The sequence below is a fragment of the Amblyomma americanum genome, chromosome 5 (assembly GCF_052857255.1).
Source record: "Amblyomma americanum isolate KBUSLIRL-KWMA chromosome 5, ASM5285725v1, whole genome shotgun sequence".
In the NCBI taxonomy this organism is placed as follows: Eukaryota; Metazoa; Arthropoda; class Arachnida; order Ixodida; family Ixodidae; genus Amblyomma; species Amblyomma americanum.
In genome coordinates this window covers 175,805,873-175,831,520 of record NC_135501.1, presented here as the reverse complement: position 1 = coordinate 175,831,520, position 25,648 = coordinate 175,805,873, and the positions used below count along the sequence as shown (strand labels likewise).

The 25,648-nt window shown below is 46.6% G+C and overlaps 1 protein-coding gene across 1 annotated transcript; it reads right to left on the bottom strand.

Moving 5' to 3' along the window:
- Window positions 1–417: 417 nt before the first annotated feature.
- LOC144133070 (uncharacterized) lies at window positions 418–25,207 on the bottom strand. The gene is made up of 5 exons (XM_077665901.1): window positions 24,986–25,207; window positions 15,512–15,618; window positions 8,532–8,569; window positions 3,831–4,019; window positions 418–2,570 (listed from the first exon to the last, which is right to left on the bottom strand). The coding sequence occupies exons 2-5, from the start codon at window positions 15,534–15,536 to the stop codon at window positions 2,322–2,324; spliced, it is 501 nt and encodes a 166-aa protein (XP_077522027.1). The 5' UTR covers window positions 15,537–15,618; window positions 24,986–25,207; the 3' UTR covers window positions 418–2,321.
- Between the last annotated feature and the right edge of the window lie 441 nt (window positions 25,208–25,648).

Genomic DNA, 25,648 nt, shown 5'->3' with positions numbered 1-25,648 from the left:
CAACCAGCGAGACGTTTCCATTTTTGTTCCAAGCGGACACTGAGCTGTGCTAGTGAAGTACAGAAAAGCAGGCATCTATCAGTCAAAAGTTCATTATCCCCACATCAGGCATAGCTGGCAACATTAAGCACGCCTCCGATTCAGAAAAGTGCAACATACATTTAAGGCGCTTCATAAGTGAAAGCACTTGGCATTCTCTAAATGTCCACCAATACTAGTTTTGGATACTTTAATTCCACTTTGCGAACTGGTTTTTCACATGTGGCTGAACAACTAAACGTCCGAACCATTTTGGTTTCAGTCGGGCGTGCTCTTAAAACGATTTTAAGCAGTTTAAAATTTCAGATCTTTCTTCTTGTGCTTGAATTTTCGTCCACAAAAGTTCCAGACAGAAGTTAACGGCGCAATTTATTAAGAGGTGCAGCATGTGGGATGATGCTGGCACGATTGCCCTGATCGTTCACAGACTTTACAAAACTTGACACTGCGTATGGCTTCGGCGTTCGAGTGCTCTGGACACGACAGAAGCAGACACGTAAGAAGCCGTGACGTCACAACACACGAGACACGGCATGCAGACTTACTATTGTGAACACAAAACATACGATCGCTCAATCACACACAGAAAAGTATCCGCACACACTGGCGTGACGCGAACAGTGGTAGGCCCTGTGTTATGAGAACAGAACTGGCACTAAATCTTGCTGCATATAAGCGCAGTGTGTTAATCAAAGCAGCCCTGACGTCATCCCGTGACGTCACAAAGACAATAACCTCTACTAACGGAATGCAAAGAGAACACAGCGCTTTCAGAACAGCTTGCTGTGTACAAATCAAGCGCGCTAGTCGAGAAGATTGGTGAAGCAAACACTCAATGAAAGTTTCCTACTCATATCCCTTTATGATGAATTCAGGCGGCGCCATATATTTGGCATATTAAATTTTAAGAAGCACTCGCAAAGCTTCACGAACGAATGAGTTTGAGAAGAGCCAGCATTTCCTGCTTCTATCATCACGATGTAGCAAGGTCGCTCAGACTGGCTCTTGAGGCACTGTGGCCCTTCAGACGCCTGCCGTGACCTCCTGCTAGCTTGTTGATAATGATGTGATATCTTCAGAGCTTCACTCCTACATTTACTAAATGCATAGCTTAGTCACCCAAGCTCCTTGTATTACCATTAGTGCAATGCATGATCATGTCTTATACCATCAAGCAGACTGAATAATAGTTGGCATAAAGTGTGGTTTATAAACTTGATATTAAGTACTAGATGCAAGCTTGCTGCTAGCTGTAGAATCATTAACTGTTTCCTTATGTATACTTTTCAGTGCTTGCCAGGTAGACAGCAAGGACATTGCAGAGTCGAGACCCGTCTAGGTAAAGATAGTCTGAGCTGAATTTATTTATCGCAAGAGAACAAAAGCCAAAGTTTTTTAGAAAATGTTTCTCAAGAACCTGGGCTCAGGCTAGCTTAATTATGGCAATGTGATTGAATGCATCTAAAGTGACCCCAAATACACAATTAGTAAGATTCCTAGCATCGCGACAGAAAAGAGCGAGTCAGAAGAAACGTACAAGTAGTTGAACAACAGCAGTGTCACTTGCAACACTCAGCGAAGCACTGAGCTCACAATGCGCAGCACATTAAATTCAAGGAGAAGGCGCCACCTGGATGGCTCAAAACCTACTATCTGCTCCAGTTTTCAACGCACGCTGTCGAGCTAAAGTTGTTTCATATTCGGCAACACATAAGGCGACACTTGCAGAACAAGAACAGAGGTTACTCGTCTAGTCATTGTGTACACTGAGCTTTACATGTTGCCGAGCCGTGACATCCTGTCCACTAGCTTCCTTTGAAACGATATCTTATCGAGGACAAACGCAAGACAGTGATCACCAATCGGCACGGTTCCGGAAACGAGCACTAACGCTTGCGCCAGCTAGGTGTCAGCATTCCGGATCACGGCAGTGGCACGCATTTCTAAAGGTACGCGCTACCCTTTCGTTGGACAGGTGCAGAGAATACTTGGGAAAGTGGCGCGAAGTAGGAATGCAGTGGCGTAGGCAGCGACTGGGAGAACTGTGTAGCATCTTAAAGCCTCGGCATAATAAAACCCAAAATTGCAGAGAAAACACTTTTCTAGGTGAATTATACAACGTGTCATCAGCGTACGACTTCGCATGCGCCTGTCCCCCAAAGTCGCTGTTTACGCGTCTGTTAATTTCCAACTTTGCGCAACCTTTCCAGTGCCTCATTTTGATAAACGGCGATGAGTACGACGTGTTGGCATTTGTCTCCTAAGCCCTGGGGGCGTCCATCCTATTTCTTGCTGGCAGCTGCGGCGGCGGCGCGACCGCTCAGTCTGGCGCCGAATCCCGAGTAGAGGGCCTGTCCGCGGGCTACGTCATCGTCGGTGAGGAAAGGCGCGTCCTCGACGCCGATGTTGTCGTTGACGTAGTAGAAGTCCCGGGCGTTCTGGCAGGGTACCGACTCCTCAGGGAAGGCACACGTGAGCGTGAGCTGGTTGAAGATGGTCTGGTTTCCGCAGAAGAAGCTCCAGTGGTTAAGCTGCGAAAGTAGTGGTCAGGTTAGGAAGCCGGACGAATGAAATGTGTAAACCGTGCCGGAGCTGGAAACCGGTGCAGTTAAGCGAACTGTGCTTAGGTAGGCGGGCTAAATTGTTCATAGCATGCCACTAGGAACTGCTGTCAGAATATTGTGTTGCCCTACATGAGCCTATACAGTCACTTGACAGCGGTTCAGAGCTAAGTGGATGAAGTTTGAGGCTAATTGGGGCTGGGTGGCCGGAGTATTGTCAAGCTGCAGCTGCGCAGCTTTTTCTCTCGTCCCGTTTTCTCACCATGAATCCCTTCTTTGGTGAAAAAAATGATTGATTGACTGATTGATTCATTGATTGGTTGATTGATCCATTGGTTGGTTGATTGAATGAATGATTGATTGATTGATTGATTGATTGATTGATTGATTGATTGATTGATTGATTGATTGATTGATTGATTGATTGATTGATTGATTGATTTCATGTTCCGTCGGGCTGGCATCTTCGGTTGCCTTTCGGCTTCTCTCGGATACCGCTGCAAAGGCAGCCCGCCACGAACAAAAGCCAATTTCTTATTCTTTGTCATTTTCTTATGCTGTAAGATCTCTTGTGACAGTGGTATCGATACTGCGTTCGGCTGCATTCCCAACAATTCGGGACAAAAACATTTTTGACCGGGAAACCGTTTATGACCGCAATTGTTTTATATATTGTGAGATTTTACTATAATAATCAATATACCCGCAGATCACCCGATAGCAATCCTCTGTTTTTATTTATTAACGTTTTTGCTATCGTCGAAAGCGTTCCCAATTGGCTTTCTATGGCAGTCTTAACTTCTTAACTGTTTGATGCGATCGATGCAAACACTTTAAAGGAAAAATTTTACTACATATCAGAAAAGTGGACCATTGTCTTCAATATATCCATGACAGTGTTCTGAAATTTTTAATAATAATAATAATTGGTTTTTGGGGAAAGGAAATGGCGCAGTATCTGTCTCATATATCGTTGGACACCTGAACCGCGCCGTAAGGGAAGGGATAAAGGAGGGAGTGAAAGAAGAAAGAGAAATAGGTGCCGTAGTGGAGGCACCAGTTTTCAAAATTTTTACACGAGAATGTTGGACACGTTAGAAAAGATAAAAATTCTCCCTGTAATTTCTATTACATTCATTACTGAATAAAAAAAAATTCATCGGAACACTGCAACTAGCACGGGCACCAAGTATTAATTCAGTTCTCCAACGCCTCTTAGTGGGTGCGTACCTGTTTGCTGCCGTCGGCCAGCTCCACCTCGTGGCAGATGTGGAAGATCTTGCAGTCGTTGTCCGTGTCGGCGTAGTAGCCGTACCGAAGTCCCGCGCAGCTAAATGTCGTCTGGTAGCTTCCAACGATCAGCTCCGCATCAGCCGGCAGCTCGTACGCAGCCCGCTTGGAGCGCTTCGGTGCCTCTTTCTGTGTCAGAAAAAAACCGTCTCTGCTTAGAACCCCAAAGCAGCCAGCTCACTAACGCAGCATAGGTTTTAATGGGCAAAAAGGCTCCTGCATGTCCCTGTGTGTCTTTGTGTCTGTCTCGTTTTGTCTAAAACAAACAATGGTTGTCTTGCACCAGCAAACCAATACGACCAGTTGATGTTGAGGATCTTGCTTTGCTTACCATCGCTGCATCATGGTACCCAAAGTCAACATGACGCATTGCATAAATGAGATCAACGCAGAATTATTGCATTAAAGCGTTCCTTAAGGCTCCAAACTTTAAAAACGTCCCCCCCCCACACCGCTTTTTTTTCTCTCTTGCCTAAAAAAATTTGTGTGTGTGTTAGTCACGATCTGTCAAAATACTGGATGTTGTGCACAAAAAGGTCAGTCCATTCACGTCTTGCATTTAGCATGATGTAACTTTCGCTTTGGTGAAGCACGCTTTATGTACCTTTTTAGGGCAGGCTTTAAACGAGCTTTCTAGGCCGACTGAGTAGTAGCAGTGGCCGATACAACTCAGGTATTCCCGACATGTCAAGAGCGCCCGCCCAGCACAAACAAAAAGCCACGCTCCGCGCCTGACGACATGCTAATGTCGCCGCCGGTGTAAGCCTCCGTTGTTTAGACCAATTACGTGTCCTTTGTTCCTGGTTATGCAAAGCGACCTGAAAGAACCGCCACCGTTCCACCGCCCTAATGGGACTCGTAGAGGCGGTAGCCACGGCCTTCTAGACAGGTCGGGAGAAGTCGCTCCCGAGGAATGTCCCACAGTGGGACATACTGGGCGTGACTCTGCGGGCGCTTCAGTTCGAGGACAGCGACAGGTTTCCGTGAGCCGTGTGCATTGTTTTCCAATTAATTACTGGCCGATCGTCCTGCCTACCCTTCGAGGCCAATAACGCATGAGAAGGGGAGCGAGCACGATTAGTGACCTCTCCGACACGAGAGGGCGCCGGTGCTATTCTTCCTCCGCAACCTCGACCCGGCGCTAGAGGAAGCTGCTGAGAAAGCCGCCGCTATAGACTCAACCGCGCACTAGTTGGATGCAGCACTGACCAAGCTGGAGGTGTTCGAAGACGTTCTTCCGTATACAGGCTTACTCCCGCACTATACAGTTCACCTTATGACCGTACCTTCTTCTACGAACGCTAGATGAAACAAATAACGAGGGAACGTTGTACTTGTCCAGAGACTTTGCAGGAAAGCGTATGCGAGCCAAAGACAAGAGAAAGCACCAGGAGCAGTGCCAGTGTGATTCAATGTGCGGGTACCGCGCAGTGATCCTCACTGCAGGGACGAACCGTATGAACTGCACAGAACTCTCCTGGAACGGGGCGAAAGCGTTCATTCTTCACAATGGCTTCTTCGGCGCGACGGCGCTGCATCTCTCGGATAATTGTCCAATTACGCGAGAACGGCATTACGGAAGCGCGCCCTTTTTTGTGGTTTTTCTTTTTACCCTTCCTTTGTGGAACGGGCCACACGTCGACTCGAAGGTGAGAGCTCACTGACGAAGGTGAAAGCTCGCTGGCGTCCCGTCGACTAACTGCCAGATTGCTGGTGCGAAGGAGTGCTGGTGTACACAAAGTCCGGCGCGTTCACGGCACTCTGTGTACGCATCGTACTATACAATGGGAAGAGAGATGTACAATCACGTGCGCTCCTCTGACACGGCGTCGGCGCCTTCTGTGCACCGATTGTTCATTAAACGGAGCTCTCACTGGCTTTTCCGAGACACCGTATTTCATTCATGCGCGGCACGCCGTTCTCTGCGTCAGATATCCTGGAAAATGAGAGTAGGCAGTGTTAAGTATTTCCTTTTCCTTGAAGGTAGTGTTCCAACTTTTCTCGGTACCGCGCTGATAGGACTCGTGGTATATTTGCTTGTTTACTAGAAATTATGGCGATGACTGCTGTGTAGTCTTAACTGTAATCAAGATTTCCGTCACTGAAAATGCTTTTAGTTGGACAAACCACCGCATGTAAAAAAAAGACCCACCTATAAAAATGTCATGAATAAAAGATGTAGCAAAGTGCTAATTGTGAGTGGGACACCAACGCCAGTAATATTAATAGGCAGCGTCATATGAGTGCTTTATTGATTTTTTTTTTTCGGAACATGCTGCCGCTGAAATCATTTTTTTTTTTGCCTGAGTTCATGAGGGTTAGAAGCGCCAGGACCATCTATACTTTCGATGTATCGCTTCTCTTGAAGGAACTAGGGACAGTAATGGAAGCTACATCAATTTTTCTTCCAAGCTATATCATCACGATTCAGCTAGCTGTTGTTGGGAGTACGTGGCTGTGTTATCTGGAATCAGCTCCAGCTACGCCGGTTTTACTCGGTGCTAACTGGAGGGCACTTTTACTAACTTTTCAGGTTGCATTAACCAGCTCAATGAGATGCTGCCGATGCAGTTCATCGTATTCCGATTCATGCATTTTGAACGGATTCATGCCCTATGAGGTAGTGTGCGAGTGCCCAAAGACGGCAACCGCAGCTACCTTGTGGAAACGGCTCTTTCTTTAAGCTCTGTGCTTGCCTACGCCCCTTGTGCATTTTAAGCACTCGCATATTTTTATCTCTTATTGTTATTATTCGTATTAACATTATGTATTAATAAGGTATTACTATCATATCGTTCCAGTGCTGCTAAACGGCAAGGTCGTTTCTTGTAAAAGAAACTACCCTCAAGCTGGATGTAATGGAGTACAGCGACTTCCAGTTCCAGTTGCTGCACTAATAAGTTGGTGCCCCACGATTCCAAGACTTGATATGTAACAGCGTTCCAAACAAGCTACAAATATGCTAGGCATAATGTTTCAGGCGTTACCTGCTGTTCCTATGTGCAACAGTGTCCCGTGTATATTGGTAGTTTTACATCAAGTGCTGCTCCAGTTCCCTGCGACTAGAAAGTTTGTCTGCATGTTCAATTCCCCATTCTTGGAGCCCCTGTCTACGTAGCTACTAATATAATGCAGATATTGGTTGAGAAGTGCCGCAATGCAGGTGTTCATTTACGGGCTCTAATACTCGATGCATGGAGGCACGTATAGGTGCATGCGGCGTATCTAGCTCTGCATATGATAACCGCGCTCGACTGGTAATTTTTCTTGCAAACGCTCGGTAGGATAACTGCACTGGCAATATCTTGGACACAAATAGGCATGAAGTTAGAGTAGTATAGTAGTGCTGGTAACAATATTTCGTAAATAATTTTATTTGTAAAACTGTTCTTTTACGTAGTCTCCAGGGTGGTGGTCCCAGTACTGCTCCTCGCAAGGAGCGGCCGCAGAGTGAGTGAGCGAGACCTAACAAGGCACCCCTGTTGGCAGCTGATTGCTTGTCCAGGACGCAATCACTAGCGCCGATTGAAGTTGGCGCATCCCTAGTTACGCGGACATTTGGCGAATCGCACACGCGCCGTCTCGACCATTTTCTAGCTTCCCGGTCGACTGGCTCGCGTCCAATCAAAGGCGCGCAGACGCCATGGAACCAAGCAATAACGCCGTCTGCGTCCGCCGTATCGTCAAGGTTGCCGTTGCCGCATTTTCCTTCCTTCCTTCCTTCGTACCGCTTGCACCGCTGCCAACAACAGATTCTCCTTTTCTCAGTGGATGTTTGCACTTTCTACGCTTTCATCATTCGAGTGGCCCGCCCTGCCTCTTTCTTGTGGTCTTGCCGTTCGTGTGATTTTTTTTTTTTACATGTTGATCGCGATGAGTCGAGGATATAACTCGCCTCTAACGCGAAGTAAGTGCGAGGACTCTGGACATATTGGTGGATAAGTATCTTGGATGAAAATGATGATCCCCTCGCAATAAACGTTCACAGCATGGGTAGGGGGTGACGCGAAAAATGGCAGCCTGGACGCATCCGCCCGTTAAATGTGCTAACGGTCTCCGCTTTCCATGGTGACGTCACGTGCTGTACGGGGGGGTGCCACCCTTCAGAGCGTTCCTTCGTGGGTGGTAGCGGCGATAAATACTATGTAACGTTATGCGAGAAACATTTTTCACCCGTACTGAAAGCCACGCGAAACGATGCCTTGCGAAAAGGTATCGAGGTTTATCAGATGATTAATGGTCCCTAATGTGCGAATGCGTCCATAAGAGCCATACGTCGCCGGTAATAACGGTGTTGGAAGGCGCTTAATGATACAATTATACATTATTTACTAATCACTTTAAAGCACCTCTACAGCCAATTACATGGGTACGGAATTCGCTATTTTTGGGACTCAGTCATTCAAAAGAGCCGCTAATTGCTAAGCCTTTGTCTATATATAAATAAAGGTACGAATCCCTTCTTATCGTACTTGTTTCAATGTTTTTGAAGATTATGTCAAGGCATCAAGTTTGGCGTTTCTCAGTAAAGTCGTAAACTTCCAATTTGAAAACAGGCGCTTAGTGCATGGCTTGGTTTGCATATCCATGTATACCGTTAAGTTCAATGTTGTACTAAAAGGAAATCAGACGTGAACTTACCTTGGGAATAGCTATCGCGACAGCTAGGCAGAGGGCACCTGTAATAGAAATGGGAAAGAACCACAGTAATTTACGGAATTGTGACACCGTCAGTAATGGCGAATGGTTTGAATTGGGCACAGATAGTCTTTAAACACGGTGGTCTGCATCTGTAGCATTCCGTACAACTGTGTGAAAACATGTTTTGTTCCTTCAAAGTGCAAATTTTGCGATCAGCCAGCAAATTTGGTCCACATGGTGTGGACGTGCCCGGCTAAATATGATAGCTCACGCACTATAGAATCCTGGGAGGCTTTGCTCCGCAGCCCAGACCCCAACGTCCAGCAAGACATCATCGGTCAAGCCCTTGCTGCTGCTGTATCCCAAGGGATCCCGGCCGACGGCTAGGGCCGACAGGGGAGATGGACTTCTCTCCTGGCGTTCATTGACTGATGTTACAATAAAGTTGTTTCTCTCTCTCTCTCCTTCAATTCAGCTGCTTGATATGCGTGTGTCAGCGGATCCAGGAGCCGATTCACATGTTTCGTCAGGCGCCCGCCCCGTTCATAAGGTAAAAATAGTCTCCGTTTTATGCGTCATCATAATCGTCATGAACACCAACATTATCAACTGCACAACGCCCACACAGACCTCTATAAGTCTATCTATGTTGCCTACCGAGATTTTATGAGTCGCCACCTCAAATCAATAATTTTTATGTCCTCCCCCCAACAATTTTCCCCAACTTCCTCTTTCTGTCTTTCATTCCGTTTCCTTTCTTCTGTTTCTCTCTCTTTCTCTCATTGTCTTCCGGCACCTCGCTGAAAGCATGCCCGTTCGTAATTATGTTGTCCCTCTATCGGGGTATACAGACCGGCCCGAAATCCAGCAGTTTTATTTATTTAATCCAGTCTTTAAGCACTTCAAACGTAATGTGTTTTGTAATGTGTTTTAAAAACACATTACGTCATTTCCTCTTCTCATTTACCTTGGTATTCTCACTCGTGTTTCTATTGAACGTAGTTGTCTTCGAGACGACGCGTGATCTTTTATCGCATCTCTCACACACTGAAAAAGAAAATATGATTCGTGGAGCCTCGCGTGAGCCAAGGACGTTTCAAAAGCCTATAACTTTCCCGTGCCGCTTTTCCCTGTTTTTTCCGAGCGCGTTTACTCACATGATGGGAGTTTTCGCCTTTTTGAGTGCCTCGCAGCGAGATACGTGACAAGAAATTGTAAGATCGCTGACAACTATTATCTCTGCTTTCTCTCTGCTTTGGATTGTTCTGTTGTAGAAGGAATCAATGTGCAAGTGCACAACGGAGCGTGTGGTCTCACATATTCCCGGCGTCAAGCGCAATCATTGCCCACCGAGGAATTTATATACTTACCTGAACGAGGTGTTTTTATTTAGTTCGACATTTACGCACGACGGAAAATGTCTTCACGACCAGTCCTCACGTCACTACAGCGCTTTGGCGTTGTTATGTTCAACAGTCAGCGACAAGGAAACGTCGGTGGTAAAGCTAATTGCTTGGAACACTCGTTTCGCACTTAATAAAATGCGATATTTGGGGTACATTTAGTGTCAAAGACTTGCAGCGGGTTGTCAACCGCAATTACTGTATGCAAGAGCGTGTTGTTACTTTTATTAGCAGTGAATGCCCTGAAGTGAAGCGCATCATGCGTAAACAAGCGAGACAAAATGAGTGATAAACGACGCAACAATAAGAAATCACAGGCTTTAAATGAGTTTGAATAAATCTAAAGGTTACTCGCTTAAAACTTGTTTTACAATAGAGAAAAGCACATAACAGTGACACTGACCTGGACTTTTAGAGAAACAACACGGCTTGTTTGCCAAAGACTCATCTCTAAAATGGTGCGCATTTGAAGTAGTGAAAAGTAAGACGTTAATATGAGGAGTATAATTAAAAAGAATTTTAATGAATGCAGCAAGGGTCGCCCCTACATCTGCACGCCTTGCTATTCTTGCAGGGAGAGAACAAGAAAAGAAGGAAAGAGTAAAAAATTGAGGAAAAGGATATCGAGAAGAACTGAAAAAGAAAAGATGACCTATAAAAGAATAATGATGAGAAGCGGCCCAGGTAAACATTTCAGCATTATGATGAGATGAGTAGGCTCGAAAACAACTTGGTGATGAAAAGTGTAACGAATGCTGCGTAGAATCCTCGATAAGAATAGTGAATCGTATCACGCTATCTTCTAAGAAAGTTCCAATAGCAAACATGAATTATTAAAGTATATAATCATGAAAACTTAAAAATGAAACCTGAGGCTGCCCTTGGGAGGCCTGCATCACCTCCGTCCACAACAGGTTGATGAGAATCACGCAGCTTGAACCATTGGTCAACTTAGGAGGGAAGTGCGTCGAAAATTAAACGCTAGCTGCATTCGCGGCCTCCTAATAACGGTGCCAAGTCATTACGAAGAGCTCGCTTTTGCGTTCGGACGAGGAAGACAGCATACTCTCAGGCGGGAGCACTCGGGCGTGGAATGTCCATTTGCGCAATGGGAAATAAAGGAAGGATGGACTTCATTTCTGCACGGTCAATAGGCACGAGCGGAGATCGCTTCACGGCCGATTGGGCGCATGCAGAGGTCATGGTGTTTCCTTTCCTGGTGCACACGAAGGACCGCGCTCCCTCAAGCGACTTCATTATCGTCGCTCAAAAAATAAGTGCTTATCAGTTGTAAAGCAACTCTTCGCAATTACCGGACGGCGGCTGGATGCAATCTGAAGGAGTTGGTAATTGTCCGACAGATGGCAGTGTGGCGTGAGGTCTGCACCCTGCGAGTGCATTAAATTGTCGTGATAGAACAAAGGGTAAGGCCTGCCTACCTTCCTGGACACTCGCTCAAAGGCAGTGATGGACAGATTGCTGTAAGAGATACTTGATTACCTATAATTAGTTGTACTATTAGTTGTCTATTTTACGATCTAAACCAATATGATGTATTTTTGAACTGTTATTACTAACCCCATTTTGCCCTCCTGCAACAATCCCAAATGCGATTAGCAGTGTGTATAAATAAATAAATAAATAAATAAATAAATAAATAAATAAATAAATAAATAAATAAATAAATAATGCGGCTGAGAACAGAAGAGCATTAGCTAAGAGTAAGATATATTCGTTGTCTCAGACACCTCGACTTCTATTGTCCGGTTGTAGGAAACACTTAACTACGTATATTGCGGCTAAGAACAGATTAGCATTATTTGAGACGTATTTCTTTGTCTCACGCATCTGTGGTCGGATTAGGCCTAACACTTTGAAGAGGTATGACTAATTTGAGACGTCGTTGACAGGAGATTTGGATTAATTTTCGCGGCGCAGGGCTTTACAGACACGAAACATAGCTGTGCGAACTCTACTAACTTCAACTTCGCGTCAGTCTTTGTCGCAACTGGCTTTACACGATCACTGTCCTTTCATTTCTTTGCCAAGAGAACACGATTACTGCCCTATTCACGCATTCCTTGAAATGGAAGCCTGGAATACTAAGCTTAACCGGAAAGATCCGAGATTAATTTGTGTGTTTGTGCTTAAAGCCCAAATTCGACTAAGTGCAAGTGTTCGATCGCAGACTCGAATCCATGATCAGGACTTTTTTCGAAAAAAGCAAAGTTAAAAACGACGGACCCCAAAAACAGCCACCACGTACTAAGTAGGTCTCTCTGCGTCCGTTGTCTTTTGGCACTGTTTTTTTTCTTCCAAATCTACTCATACCGGTATTACTACTACGCTTGCAAATTTCTACTAGTATTACTACTACGCTTGCAAGTGGTTCGATGAAGGTTATACTGTTCGAAGCCCATATGAAATCACCAGAAAATAATTTAACTTGTTTGCTTTTACAGAAGATTAGAGGAAGCTGCTCCAGTGTCAAATTTGGGTAAAAAGCTTTGTGCCTCCATAGGAATCCTCCCTGTAAGGTAGCATTTCCTGTTCAACTTTTCACGATTGAACTTGGCGCCTTTTCACATGGTGGTTAATCATCTGTTATTGCAACATCTCTCGAACTGAGAATCTTGTGACATGAGAGCTGCTGTCTCCTCCATTTCTTTTTTTTTGTTTTTTGCAAGCGTGTAAGGGCTACATTGAAAGTCCGTTTCGATTGAGGAAAAGCTACGAGTTCGCTTGGCCAATTTCCGCCAGTTGAAAACAGTTCGCAATAGCCTCGCTTGAAAGCCGAGTCAGCGTCGCGCCGTTTGAAGTCTTCGACGCATTTCCGACGGCCAGCCTTCTCTTTAAACGCAGGCCGCTCAATGCGCGTATTCATTGCCTATCGCGTGACGCCGAGACTCCCCGCATCTATCAACGTCTGTCGCCGTAGTGACCTGACGTTCTCGGCTGGCGATACAGGGTGACGACATTTCCTGGCCCTTCGGCCAAACCACGCGCGCCGCTTGCACCACCAGAGCGCGCACATCGCCGGCCCGCAACTAATTGCGTCGCTCTGGGGCACCAGCCAGCCACCCATTCCGTTGGTGGCGCAGACACTCCGCTCGCTCCATTGTTTACCGACTCTCCGCCACCCCTCGGTGCCAAGCTCTGTAGCCCCTCTCTGTTCCTGCACTGCATTGTTTGGAGGCTATTGCATTGTTGTTTTATTTTTCTTCGCGTCGACAGTTTAATCAGGTTCTCGTACAACGTATCCCCCCACTCAGGCGATCTTCCTCCACGCATCCTTCCTCCAAAGCTGACCTTCCGCGTGAAAGAGACGCGAGAGATTGTATACGCGCTTGTGCGGTCATTATCAAAAGAGAACGGACCACGCTCCAGAATACGGGCGAAGCGCTCCGCGCTTTTGAATGGTATGTGCATGTGTGCTTGGTGCGTGTGTGCGTGCTTGGCCGGTAATTTTTGAGAGACTACCGGCCGCACCGCTATACCGCCGGTCTCTGGAACGCTTCTCGGCGCTGACTGCAGTGGCGACCGCCGGCCTTTGTTCCCGTTATTTCCTGCAGATGTGTCCCTCCCGTCGCCAGAGACCTCTGTTGGCGAATTCCTCACGGAGCGTGGCCCGTTGTTCGGTAGGTGGTGTGCCGCGAAGGCATGCGCGGCGTCTGGAGGGCCGTGGTCGACGAGCGTATCGAAAGAAGAATGGTCGCGTACGTCTAGCGGTGTATCTTTCGAATGCGCGCTCGGTCCGCTACCGCAATCCGCGCACGGGATGGGTCCCGGTATATCATTAGACTCCAATTTAGCGACAAGTGCACGGGTACAGCGGAGCTGTCGAGAGGCGACTATCATCGGGTGCTTAAGTCCTCCGCAGGCCAGTGAACTCCATGTTTCTTTGTGTGCGCATCGAGGACTACTTTCCCTCGAAAACAAAAGCGGACGAGAGAAACAAATTAAAGTGAACAAAAACTGACTTTTTTGTTTCATATCTTAATGTTGCAACCTACAATGTTGCGGGGACCTACAGCGACCCCAGTGGGCCGGGATGAGAAAATATGGTAGCAAAGATGGTGCCTTATGGGCGTGCCGTGCAGCTGATCAGGCCAAATCGGGTTTCTATAGTAATTTATTTATTTGTTACTATAGCCACAGCGCCGGGCGGCTTTAAACCAGAAAGGGGGGGGGGGGGGGGGGAGAGACAACACTAACACAATCGGTAAAAGCAAGAAAAGCGAATAAAAGTAAGCAGGCAAGCCATCGAATATACAGTCACACTGAAAAAACAGACAAGCTTGGAATCAACATCGTCACAATCATCGAAGAAAGAAGGGCTTAATTACAATGCACATTCTGCAGAGAGAAAGAAAATACATCAGTGGAGGTAATGACAGCAATATCATATGGGAGCTTATTCCCGTGGCGAATTGTTTTTGGGGAAGACAGACATCCTGAAGAAGTTCGTTATACGACTTCCTGCTTTGATGACACTTAAATTTGGCAATGACAATTTGCTTTGTAGTCGAGCGATAGCATATCTTTAGCGCAACAAAAACAATGGCATTTGATAGATTACGTATGTGATGTGTTTTTTTTTTTAGTTCACAGCAGTACGCATAGTATATACCAGGCTATACAGGGAAGAACTACCTGCTATTATATCTCCTACATCGCAGTTCTCCTATCACTCGTGTGGACACGGCCAAGGGGTGAATAGGGCGAAATTGCCGCTGAAGCCAAAAGCGACTATCGTGGTATGCCGTTTATAGTAAAAATGAAAACTAACTGCACCGCTCCGCTGTAACGTTTCGTCAGCTATTTTTTACCTCACTCTTTCATCGCAGACTCCCGTGCACCCGCGCCTAGACGGATACAGCAGTTCTGAGGAGCTAATTGGCAACTGGCTTCAATTTTTTCTTTAAAGAAATGTATCGCGTATAGCCTTAGGAAGCGCCGAAAAGGGATTAAGCGTGATTATACTTTCACCTGGCGACGTAAACTTACGGCGTAAACACCTCGCTCGACAAGAAAATGGCGTTGCTGTCAGAAGGCGACACTTGGGCAGCCTTTCCACTGCGGTTAAGAAAGGTCTGTCTATTATAAAAGAGTTCTAGGCGCGCAGGCTGAAAACGGCCCCTTATTGTGAACCTTGCTCTTTCTAGGAACCGAAATATCGCCGCTGCCACAGTATGTGAGATCATCGGCATTTTTTTTCATATTTTTATTTGTTCCTAACTCACGTACTGAATGCAGAGCAGCCGAAATGAAGATATTACCCGAGGGCTTCATTTCTTTACCATCTTCTAGAACGCCTGAATTAAATTCGAAATTGCGAGGACCGGCTCCAAATTCTCCGTTTCTTTCAAAACGTGCCTAAGCAGCAAATAAACGAAGGCTAACGTGAATATAGTAATCCTCGGAGAGAATTCAGGCACACCTTATAGGGACACCGGTTTTTGAGGAAACTGCACAAGTTGTACAACAAGGAAGTTTAAACCAAGCGAAAGATAAAGCGATGGGGCTCAACGTCTAGTAGTATTTGACGGCACAACTTCGCCGTTCGCCCCGACTTACCGAAGGCGATCAGGATTGTCTTCATCTTTAGTGGTATGGAAGGAGTCCGACGTAGGTAGATATCCCGTGGGGTAGTTCCTCTCAATGCGGAGGCAGCGAGCGAAGGTCTGTAAAAGACAGAAGACGTTGCGGCTTTTCTTTTGTTGGAGACAAGGCCCAAGACGTCGTATAGCGGCAGCGCATTGAAACAAAAATAAAAATATAAGGCGTTGAGCGTGCTTCACTGAGCAAGATTGCTGCACCTTCTCAAAATAACTATATGAAAAAAAAATTCCGGATTCTCGTATCCTGCGCGTTACTATCCAGTTCAAGAGCGCAACAGCATTTCAGGAGCTACTGATCCGGAGTTCCCGGGTTGGAACCCGACCGCGGCGGCTGCGTTTTTTTTAAGGAAAAACGCTAAGGCGCCCGTGTGCTGTGCGATGTCAGTGCACGTTAAAGATCCCCAGGTGGTCGAAATTATTCCGGAGCCCTCCACTACGGCACCTCTTCTTCCTTTCTTCTTTCACTCCCTCCTTTATCCCTTCCATTACGGCGTGGTTCAGGTGTCCAAAGATATATGAGACAGATACTGTGCCATTTCCTTTCACCAAAAACCAGTTATTATTATTATTTCAGGAGCAGTTCTCAGACGGCAACAAGGTACACCTCTGTATAACCTTTCAGGGAATCACTCGCCATCGTGTAAGCTCAGAACAGATTTCGATGGTGTCAAGTGCTTTGAGAGACTAACTCCAAAACTGTGCGGTCTTGAAAAAGTTCCTGATGGTCGACTGTAAGCCTTCAGTTTCTCAATACCCATCAGGCATGTGCTCGTCCAGCAAATGGTCAGAGGTCTGACTGTCGAGTCATCAGATTGTTGTGATTGGCCAGGGAACGTACGTTAGCCAATCACGGACAGTTAATTATCATGAACACTTTCGTTTACTAGTTCCCCGAATAGCTACCACCTGAAGTGACACTCTGCGGGTTTCACCTTTTTAGACATGTCTACTTCGGTCCTCGCGGATTGGCTCGAGCCCACTGTTTCTGGGGATCGAGCCAATCGGTGCGGACAGAAGTAGGCGTGTCTAAAAAATTTACACCCGCAGAATACCAACCCTGTTCAAGCTTTCACACCCACTGCACGGTTTTCTAGTGCAAGCGTACCTTGCGGAATGGAAAAGCGCTTCAGTTGTATGCACTTCAGATGGTGCAACGCGGTGGCGATTGTGAGAACAGCAAGGGTATTGCGAAGCGAAGCGAAATTACCAACGCGCTGTACGGAATGCCCGCGCGCACAGGAGAGCACCGAGATAGACTTGAAAAGAAAAGGTAAAGGCGGCTCGGTAATGGCTCGGCGAAGACTGATCGCCACCGTCTTCCGCACCGGTCTGCGCGCCACACATCGCAGACGTTCCGGACAATACCGCGCTAGGCACGGCGGACGCATAGAGGAGGCTAAATCTCTGGCTGACGCTTACGCTCATCGCGCGGTAGACGCTGAGCCGCGGAAATAATGGGTTTCGAAACGCTATTTGAGGAAGGCTGTTTTCCTTTCTTGACTCCCTCATTCACTCCTGGCCCCTTTCTCGTCTTTAAAAGCCGTACGTCTTCAATCACTCTCCAAAAGAGAGTGGTTCGTTTCGCCATCTTCAAACACACCGGGTCTTCTCTAAGACTCAGCTGCTTGCCTCAAAGCGGCGGCTCCAAGAACGCCGAGTTGAAATAAGACCGTGGTGCTCCGCTGTTAGTTGGTAGGGTGCGAGCTCTCGGCTACCGGCGTTGACGGGCATAGCGCCAGTTGGGAGAAGGCTACCACCCGGCAAGCTGCGCTCGAGCAAATGGCGCTGAACTTCCTTCCAGAGTGTCAAGCAGCTGACTGGCGTTCCCGATCCATCACAAGGCATATTGGTTCAAACTGCGCTCGAATATGAAGCTATAATGTTCTTCTTCAAGTGGCTCACGATATAAATTTCTCGTCTCCATTCCAGCAGTTCCTTCTAGCCTATAGGCAGGCTCATCTTATAATAATAATAATAATTATTGGTTTTGGCGAAAGGAAATGGCGCAGTATCTGTCTCATATATCGTTGGACACCTGAACCGCGCCGTAAGGGAAGGGAAAAAGGAGGGAGTGAAAGAAGAAAGGAAGAAAGAGGTGCAGTAGTGGAGGGCTGCGGAATAATTTCGACCACCTGGGGATCTTTAACGTGCACTGACATCTGTCTGTCTGTTACTGCCAGGAAAAAAGAAAGGAAAGTCCACAGGCCAGCTCACTGTCTCAAGCCGAGCCACAATCGCTACCACGTGCAGATAGAAGGAGAGTTGGAAGAAGGGATAGAAAGACAGGATAGTAAAGGCGCGCTAAAGACAAGGCCGATCCCGGAGGTAGAGCAATACCGGGCCAACCGGTGGCGGGAGTGAAGCATCCTTCAAACTCTCCGCCACATTTCCAAACATAAGTACAACTTGGACCCGTAAGAGATACTCCACGGGTCCGGACAATCCTCGCACTGACATCGCACAGCACACGGGCGACTCAGCGTTTTGCCTCCATAAAAACGCAGCCGCCGCGGTCGAATCATCTTAAGTAAACTTTCAAATTTTAAAGTGAGCAGACTTTAGAATTTCAAAGTGATCGTTAGTGTTTTGTAATTGGTAAATTAATGATAAATATTAAGTAGAAGATCAGTAATATGAAGATGAAATCTCATGAGGTGCACTGATATACATCCGGCGATGTTTTAGTACCCAGGCGTTTTCGCGTTCCGCTTCCCGTGAAAAGTAGCTTCTATGGCATGAAAACTATCCGCTTACTTACTACTAATTTTCAAGCGTAAATGGCGTGAAGTGGAGACCAACACGACGTCATTACCGGCAGTAAGATGGATGAGAAGTCTTGTTCGGGCTAGTTACTCAACAGTCACACTGAGTGTGTGACGGGAAACGAATTTAAAATTTTGAATTGTGAATTTTACCATCCCGAAGCGCCACATGGGCTTTGAGGTACGCCATAGTAGATGGCTCCAGATTAATTTCGACAACCTGGGGCTCTTTAACGTGCACTGATATCGTAGAGCTTCACGGACGCCATTCGCGTTTTTGCCTTCATCGAAACGCGGTCGCCGCTGCCGGGTTCGAACCTGGGTCCTCTGGCTCAGTAGCGGAGTGCGATAACAACTGCCATAACCATTCACGAAACATGAATGACCATGAAGAAGTCCGTACCACTCACGTTTCGTGTTCATTCATTATGGCAATATATTCAACATGGTAGTAAGGTAGATCTTCCAGACAACTGTTTGTGAAAAAACATCGATTTTAGGCGCTAATTCACTGAATGCAGTGGAACGATGTTAAGCTACTAAGTGATGTACTTGATAATTGCTACACTGGTTCTACTTAGTATGAACAGGCCCCCAAAGTTATGAATCAACACAGAAAAGCGAAATTGCTGTTTTTTTTATTTCTTTTAGCAAGGCTTTAAAATAACTCAAATTTCATACAGCTATACAATTAAATGCTCGCATAAAGAAAACGATGTTAATAATAATAATAACTGTTTTTTGGGGGGAAAGGAAATGGCGCATTACCTATCTCATATATCGGCAGACACCTGAACCGCGCCGTAAGGGAAGGGATAAAGGAGGGAGGGAAAGGAGAAAGGAAGAGAGAGAGGTGCTGTAGTGGAGCGCTCCGGAATAATTTCGACCGCCGGGGGATCTTTAACGTGCACAGACATCGCACAGCACACGGGCGCATTAGCGTATTGCCTCCATAAAAACGCGGCCGCCGCGGTCGTGTTCGAACCCGGAAACTCCGGATCAGTAGAAAACGAAGTTCAATGTCGACTATTTCGTGGTATACTCATCTCGCTGCTGATGACGTGCACTGTACTCCTACAGCAAGTTTTGTGTTCTGAGCTCTGTTAATTTTCCTCAGCTAATTGCTTTGCGAAGCGGCTTCCATAATTGTAAGGTGAAACCGGACACCAGTACCGACAGCTAATCATCCGTAGACCAGCTGACGTCATGGGCCAGGAAACAAAAACCGGTGATTGCGTAACCAATAGGGATTACGTTCAGCGGAGGGTTGTTCGCGCAAGCAATCCACCTGCCGCGCCTTTCTTCACTGTCCTGCTGTCTTTCTTGGTTCCGGAAGCGGACGCCTAAAGATAGAAAAGTCGCCGGTAAATACAATAGGGCGCGCCGAGCACGCTTCGGGACGCGGAGAGGTTTGACAGCGCGTAAAACATGGCGGGAAACAAAAGAGCGAGTCGCTCTGCCGCCTTTGAGAGTTGGGCCGCCGGCGAGCGAAGTCTTCAATCACGCGGCGCGAAGTGCCCGTTCACGCGTGTTTAAATATATACGCACCCCCCCTCTTCCCCGAAAAGACAGGCACTTCTTCCGTCTGCCCCTGTCGCTTTGCCGGTCTGGATAACTTCTCGATATGTTCATGGCTTCGATATGTAGTTCACTATGAAACAATGTGATGTCCCGCGCGTGGACCCAGGTAACCGCCGAAGCTCGAGAGAGTTGGAACTGCGTGTATGACTTGACTACTGTTATGACTCAAGCGTCTCGAAGAATTTTAAGGTGGATGTTTCGTCACTGTGTTTTGCAAAACACGCTGTCGTGGTCAGTTGGTGAAGATCAGGTCGTGTTTTACAGATTTATTTCACAACCTCAAAAGCTAGTAATCTGCGTAGCCCTCACAGTAGGAAAACGACCACTCCTGCTGTAGCCGCCTGGCATTCTCGAGATGATAATTCCATTTCGTGAGGTTAATACGCAATGTACAGCACCTTGCCAGTGTGATATTTATTTTGTTAACGTTAATTTGCTGCTGCCTTATTGAGAATTTGGTATAATGTTGATCATCCATATGGCGTAATGTTGTTCAGAGTTGACTAGGCTCGACCGGCGTACTTAGCGTCGCATGCGACCCAAGGTTCGAGGATTTCTAACAAAGTTTAGAACGACTGCATGCGAATCACTTTAGTTAAGCGGGGATTGCAGTTGGCCATGCCCAAGTCAGGAGCGCTTCTGTTTTACCAGTTCGTAAATAACAAGTTCTGGGTTGCATTAAATCGTTGTGATCGATTATTCTTTGGTCGACTGTAACAGCTGTCGACCAGACCTACCGTTTCCGTAAGTGCCAGATGACAAGGCAAGAAAAGTTTTAAATTCACTGAAGGCTTTTCATCAAGCACGTGACGCTGTTAATTACGCATAACATTTTAAATTGTGCCCTTTCATTCGATAGAGCCAATATTGCGTATGAAGCCTTACGCACGCTAGTAGAAGGGGCCGGTTAGTAGTTATATAGGTCTGCCTAGTTGCGGGCAGGCGAACATTCCTGCGGTAAGCTTCGACCGTCTCAATCTATTTCAAAACATGGATGTCACTTAACCATGCCCTGGTAAGTATACCAAGCATGCTCTCCGTGATTCCCAAAGACAGGTATTTTAATTTTATACAAATTATATTATCTTATACCAACTTTGCGTGGGTGAGCCGCTTGCTTTGCTTTGACCGAATACTTTGACCGAAAGTGATGAAGTTGGCCGCCTGCAGCCTCTAAATGGTCGCTGGTTGCACAGTAAGCGGCTGCCGTGTGACGAGAGATTCCTGAGTAACTACACATTCTGACCCTGTGCATTGCATTTGAATTTGAGTGAGCCGTGAGCTACCGTGAATAAAGTTCAATGTTATGCATGGCCTCGGAATGGTCCCATTCTACAGCAGGCAAGAATACAATGGAAAATGAACTATAAAGCAGTTTGATGGCTCCTGAATGTAAAAGAAATCATCCTACATTATTTCAGTACCTGATTTATACACTGAAAGTGCACTTGGGCGCACACTCTTATCGTTCCCTTCGAAACACGACTTGATAAATGGGCCTGGGACTCGAACCGGCGACCTACTTTTTCCAGATGCAAGACACCTTGTATCGGCCACAACCACCATGTAAAAAAAAAAAAAAACACTTTCTATCCCATATTCAACAAGGTTCCTTTCCGGGCTGCTAGGAAGGTCGGTTCCTTTAGACCCGTTTCAAAATAATTTCACTCCTATACCGGATTCGACACGACGATGTTCTTTACGCGCGGCCACAATGGCGAATCTGTAACCCACCCGTGTCGCCTCACGCACTGGGCGGAGTCGACCGCAACCGCTACGCCGGACGTTGCGCCATGAGCGAATGACCCCATACACTGGCTCCACGGAATCCTTATACGCCGGGCACAAGAGGTCGTCGAAGGTACATCGCCCATCGCCAGTACTTCCTCGTTGATGAGCGGAGCGAAGCTGCGTAGCTTTTGTATGGCGTCGGAGGCTGCGTGAAAGCCCCTGCGCTGACCGCGCTGCTGGGGAAGTGGAGAAGCGGGGGGGTGCTGCTCTTCCCATAATGGACATCTGTTCTTTCTTACAGCGGCTGTGCCGTGAATACCAAACACTCAGTGCTGGCCGGTGCGGCGTGTACAGTTTGATACTTCTTGTAAACCTGATCGCTGTATTAGGGTGACGGGGATGCCCTGAACACTCTGAATCACTGTCGGAAGCCGCGTTATAATACGGGAGAGAATAGCTAGGACTGGTTGGAAGGGGGAGCGCGGTGGGATGTTGCAAGCGGCCGCTTGCTTACATTACGAAGTATGCTACCTGGTCCGCGTTCTAAACTGAAGCTACGGACTGCGTAAGGCTTTTCCGGAGTCACGAAGGTCGTGCCGGACGGGTGGTGGCTCTGAGGTCTGGGAAAGTGCGTGTTATATTCGTGCCTGAAATTTGCATGTGAGCGCTGACACACACACACACACAAAGGAAACCAGGCCGCAAGTATAGCTGAAAGGAGAGGAACAACACTCAAGCCTAAATAAATAGTACTCGCGTTCTTGTAACGGTATATTGTTCAACATGGACGGCAATTTTATGCGCCGAACATTTCATGTGGTAATCGCAATCGGCCTAATCTTCGAAGTATGCGGACTAGATTTTTCCCGATTTGAGGTTGCTCAGTGCAGGCTGGCCGGGGACGTTCGAAACATACTATGCCTAGGACTTAGATTCTGTGTCGTCCTAAAAAAGAAAAAAAACTGGTGTTTAAACATAAGAGAAACTACATGCTCTGTTACCTGATCGTGTTCGTTTAACCTCAACATAGAGAGACTGAGAGGACTTAAACTATATCAATGCTGTAAAAAAGAAGCACATAAATATAAAAATATTTGCGCCATGCTTTGTTAAGCGCATTACATGTCAGGCTCTGTCATATTAAACTCGTATTGATGGTAGCAGGAGTGAGACAAGACTCAATGCTGCTATGTTGATATCCGTTGGAATCTCTTTTGTGCCAACTAAAATTTAGTTATAACAGTATGCAACAAGCCCAGAGCGAAATAAAACCAATGTGATTCGGATTGCACTTCGGCATTTGCATGCAATGCGTGCCTTAATTATAGCCGAACCCTTGCTTAATTGTTGTGTAAGGACAGTAATACCCAGCAATTCTGGACAAAAGCATTTTTCAACGAGAAATAATTTATATACGCAATTTTTTTCATATATGCTACGATTTGGCTATAACATTCAATATATCTGCTGATCTCCACTTCAGTGTGTTGCATTTTTTTTTTACCCTTAATGTTCTCGCTATCGTCAAAAACGTTCCACGTTGGTTTTCTGCGGCAGTTTTAACTACTCAGTGCGATCGATGGAAAATCTTTATAAAGAAAAATTTTGCTATGCATCGGAAGAATGGACTATTACCTTCAATATATCCGTAACAGTACTTTGAAATATTCCAGTATTCAAATGTTTTGTTTCCTCGGCCAGGGTGTCCGGTATGTAAACACGGGCACATTGAGGCCGACATTCATCACTTACTGTAGGACTGCCCAGCTCTCAAGCCTACAAGGATCCGGCACCTGATGGTAGCAGGCCTTTCACCAAGCAACCCTTCTTCATACATTGCCTGGACGCAGGGACCGTACCATCGTTCTCTACTGGACTTCATCAAATCAGCTAACCATTTTCCATTCATTCATATCATTCATCACACCTTCACCCATCCTTGATGCCCTGGGGCAATAAATTTCGCTTTCAAAAAAAAAAGTTTGGTCCAGGAATGCTGGGCTTGTGCCAGGTCTGCAGTTTCGCTGCCTATGCACCTCAGATCAAGAAACCTGACACTGAGATGACGTTGTCGCCAGTGCTTTGCTTCGAAAGGAAGGCATTATACACGCACTAAACATTTCGTCATCAGCGTTATCAAAATATGCGCGTTTTAAGCAGTTGTTAAGTGACAGTCATCGCAATTAAATCAGGCATGGCATTAAGCTATCAGCTCTTTGAATACGTGTTCTCAAAATTATCACCTCTCGCATTGAGACTTTAAAAACAAGAAAACGAAACTTTATGAATTTAGGGCCTGGAGCTGCTTGCCGTTCACAAGAACAGTAGACAATGCGCGGGCAAACGATTACGCATGAGAATAAATTCTAGTATGTTTTTTTTTTACTCTTTCATTTTTTCGTTGATATGCCTCTTGATATACGTTCTCCTAATTAAAACGCATTCATTTCTACTTCACCACCTTTGCAACTGGAAAGTAAAAGATTCTTGGAGCGCGTCTTGGTTGCTCTATAAAGTTTAGCAATGAATGGGCTTTACGTTACGTGAATACGGCTAACAGGAAAGAGCGCGAAGTTACCAGAGTTTGTTAGTTATTATTGCATTCAGACAAATGTCACAAACACTCAAAAGCAGCCTTATTTTCCTATATTTTTTCCGACGAGCACATCAGAGGTATATTTTGCTGTATTCAATAAAATAACGGCTTAATTCACTGTTCTCTTGTTGCACTTTTACTTTGTGGTTATTACTCCTCCTATTCTGTCAAATGCAGTCTGTTACGATGAGCGAAGAAGCTAGCTGTAAGTGCTCTTACTTCACGAGATCGCAAAGATGCTCATGATTAATAACTTTGTTTCATGCATGTCGTCATCCACGAGTAATATCCCATTTAGCCAAGTAATTACGAAGTGTGGCAAGCTATCCGGAACAAGGTCCTGGGCCTCTACTGAAGTAGCTCCGCAATGGATATCAAATTTATTCGGCCAGATTTCCGCAAAGGTTTTAAAAGATCATAGATTATATACGATCTTAGCTGGAGCAAACTCCTAAAGTACTCACTCGGGTATTTCTTGCTAACGGTTTGTTAATTTTTGCAATTCGCATGGCACCCGTTTCACAAGTGAACGTGGGGTAACTGGCACTGCAACTGAGGAGTTACTTAATCCCGAACTATCCGTGTCATCCCTCAGTGGCGTCGACGTTTACTCACGGCTACTTGCCAAAACGGAACCCCGACGCCGCCGAACTGACTACAATGTCCTCGCGCTTGAATCACAACCAGTGGTGACGAAGTGGTGACGAAGGCGCGCGCTACAACAGCGCGTACCAGGCACAGGATAGTTGTTCAGTCGCACCTTTTTCTTCCTCTGTCACCGACGTCCTTCCTCGAGGAAGCACTCCGTCCGGCTATGGGCTGCTGAAGACGTGGACACCGTCAGTACTGTCCTCACGAAGCACAAAGGGTCCCGGGGTAGGGAGGCGGGATATGGTGGACGGACGGACGGACGGACGGAAGGAAGACGTCTACGTCGAGACCGGAGATGGTAGGAACGGGACTTTCACTGGACACTACTCGGCTTCTGGGACAGCGCTGGCCGCTTTTTATACGGACGCGCCATCGTGACTGCGTCGAGCGCTTCTCTCTTCGGGAGAGAGGGAAAGAGATGGGCGCTTCCACCGCTTCTCAGGCGAGGAGTATGCGCGCACATCTCCCTTTGTCGTCTTCGCGCCGCCGCCACTCTCTCCTCCTCTTCCTCTTCCTCCTCCAGTCTTGGCGACTCCCGCGTGTTTCACTCACTCGTTCACTTTCGCATACTCCGTTGGAGCGCATACTCTCTCGCGAGCGCCGCCGCCGTAGCCGTCACACTGTTCTCCTTCCTTCCGACTTTCACCTTCAGAGGTCGAGGCTCTTCTTGTTTCTCTTTCCGATACGTTCTCGTCCTCCTCCTCTCCTTCTTTTCGGAGGCATCTTCCTCGCGTCACACGCGCCTGCTCTCCGGCGGGCTGCCTGCCTCCGC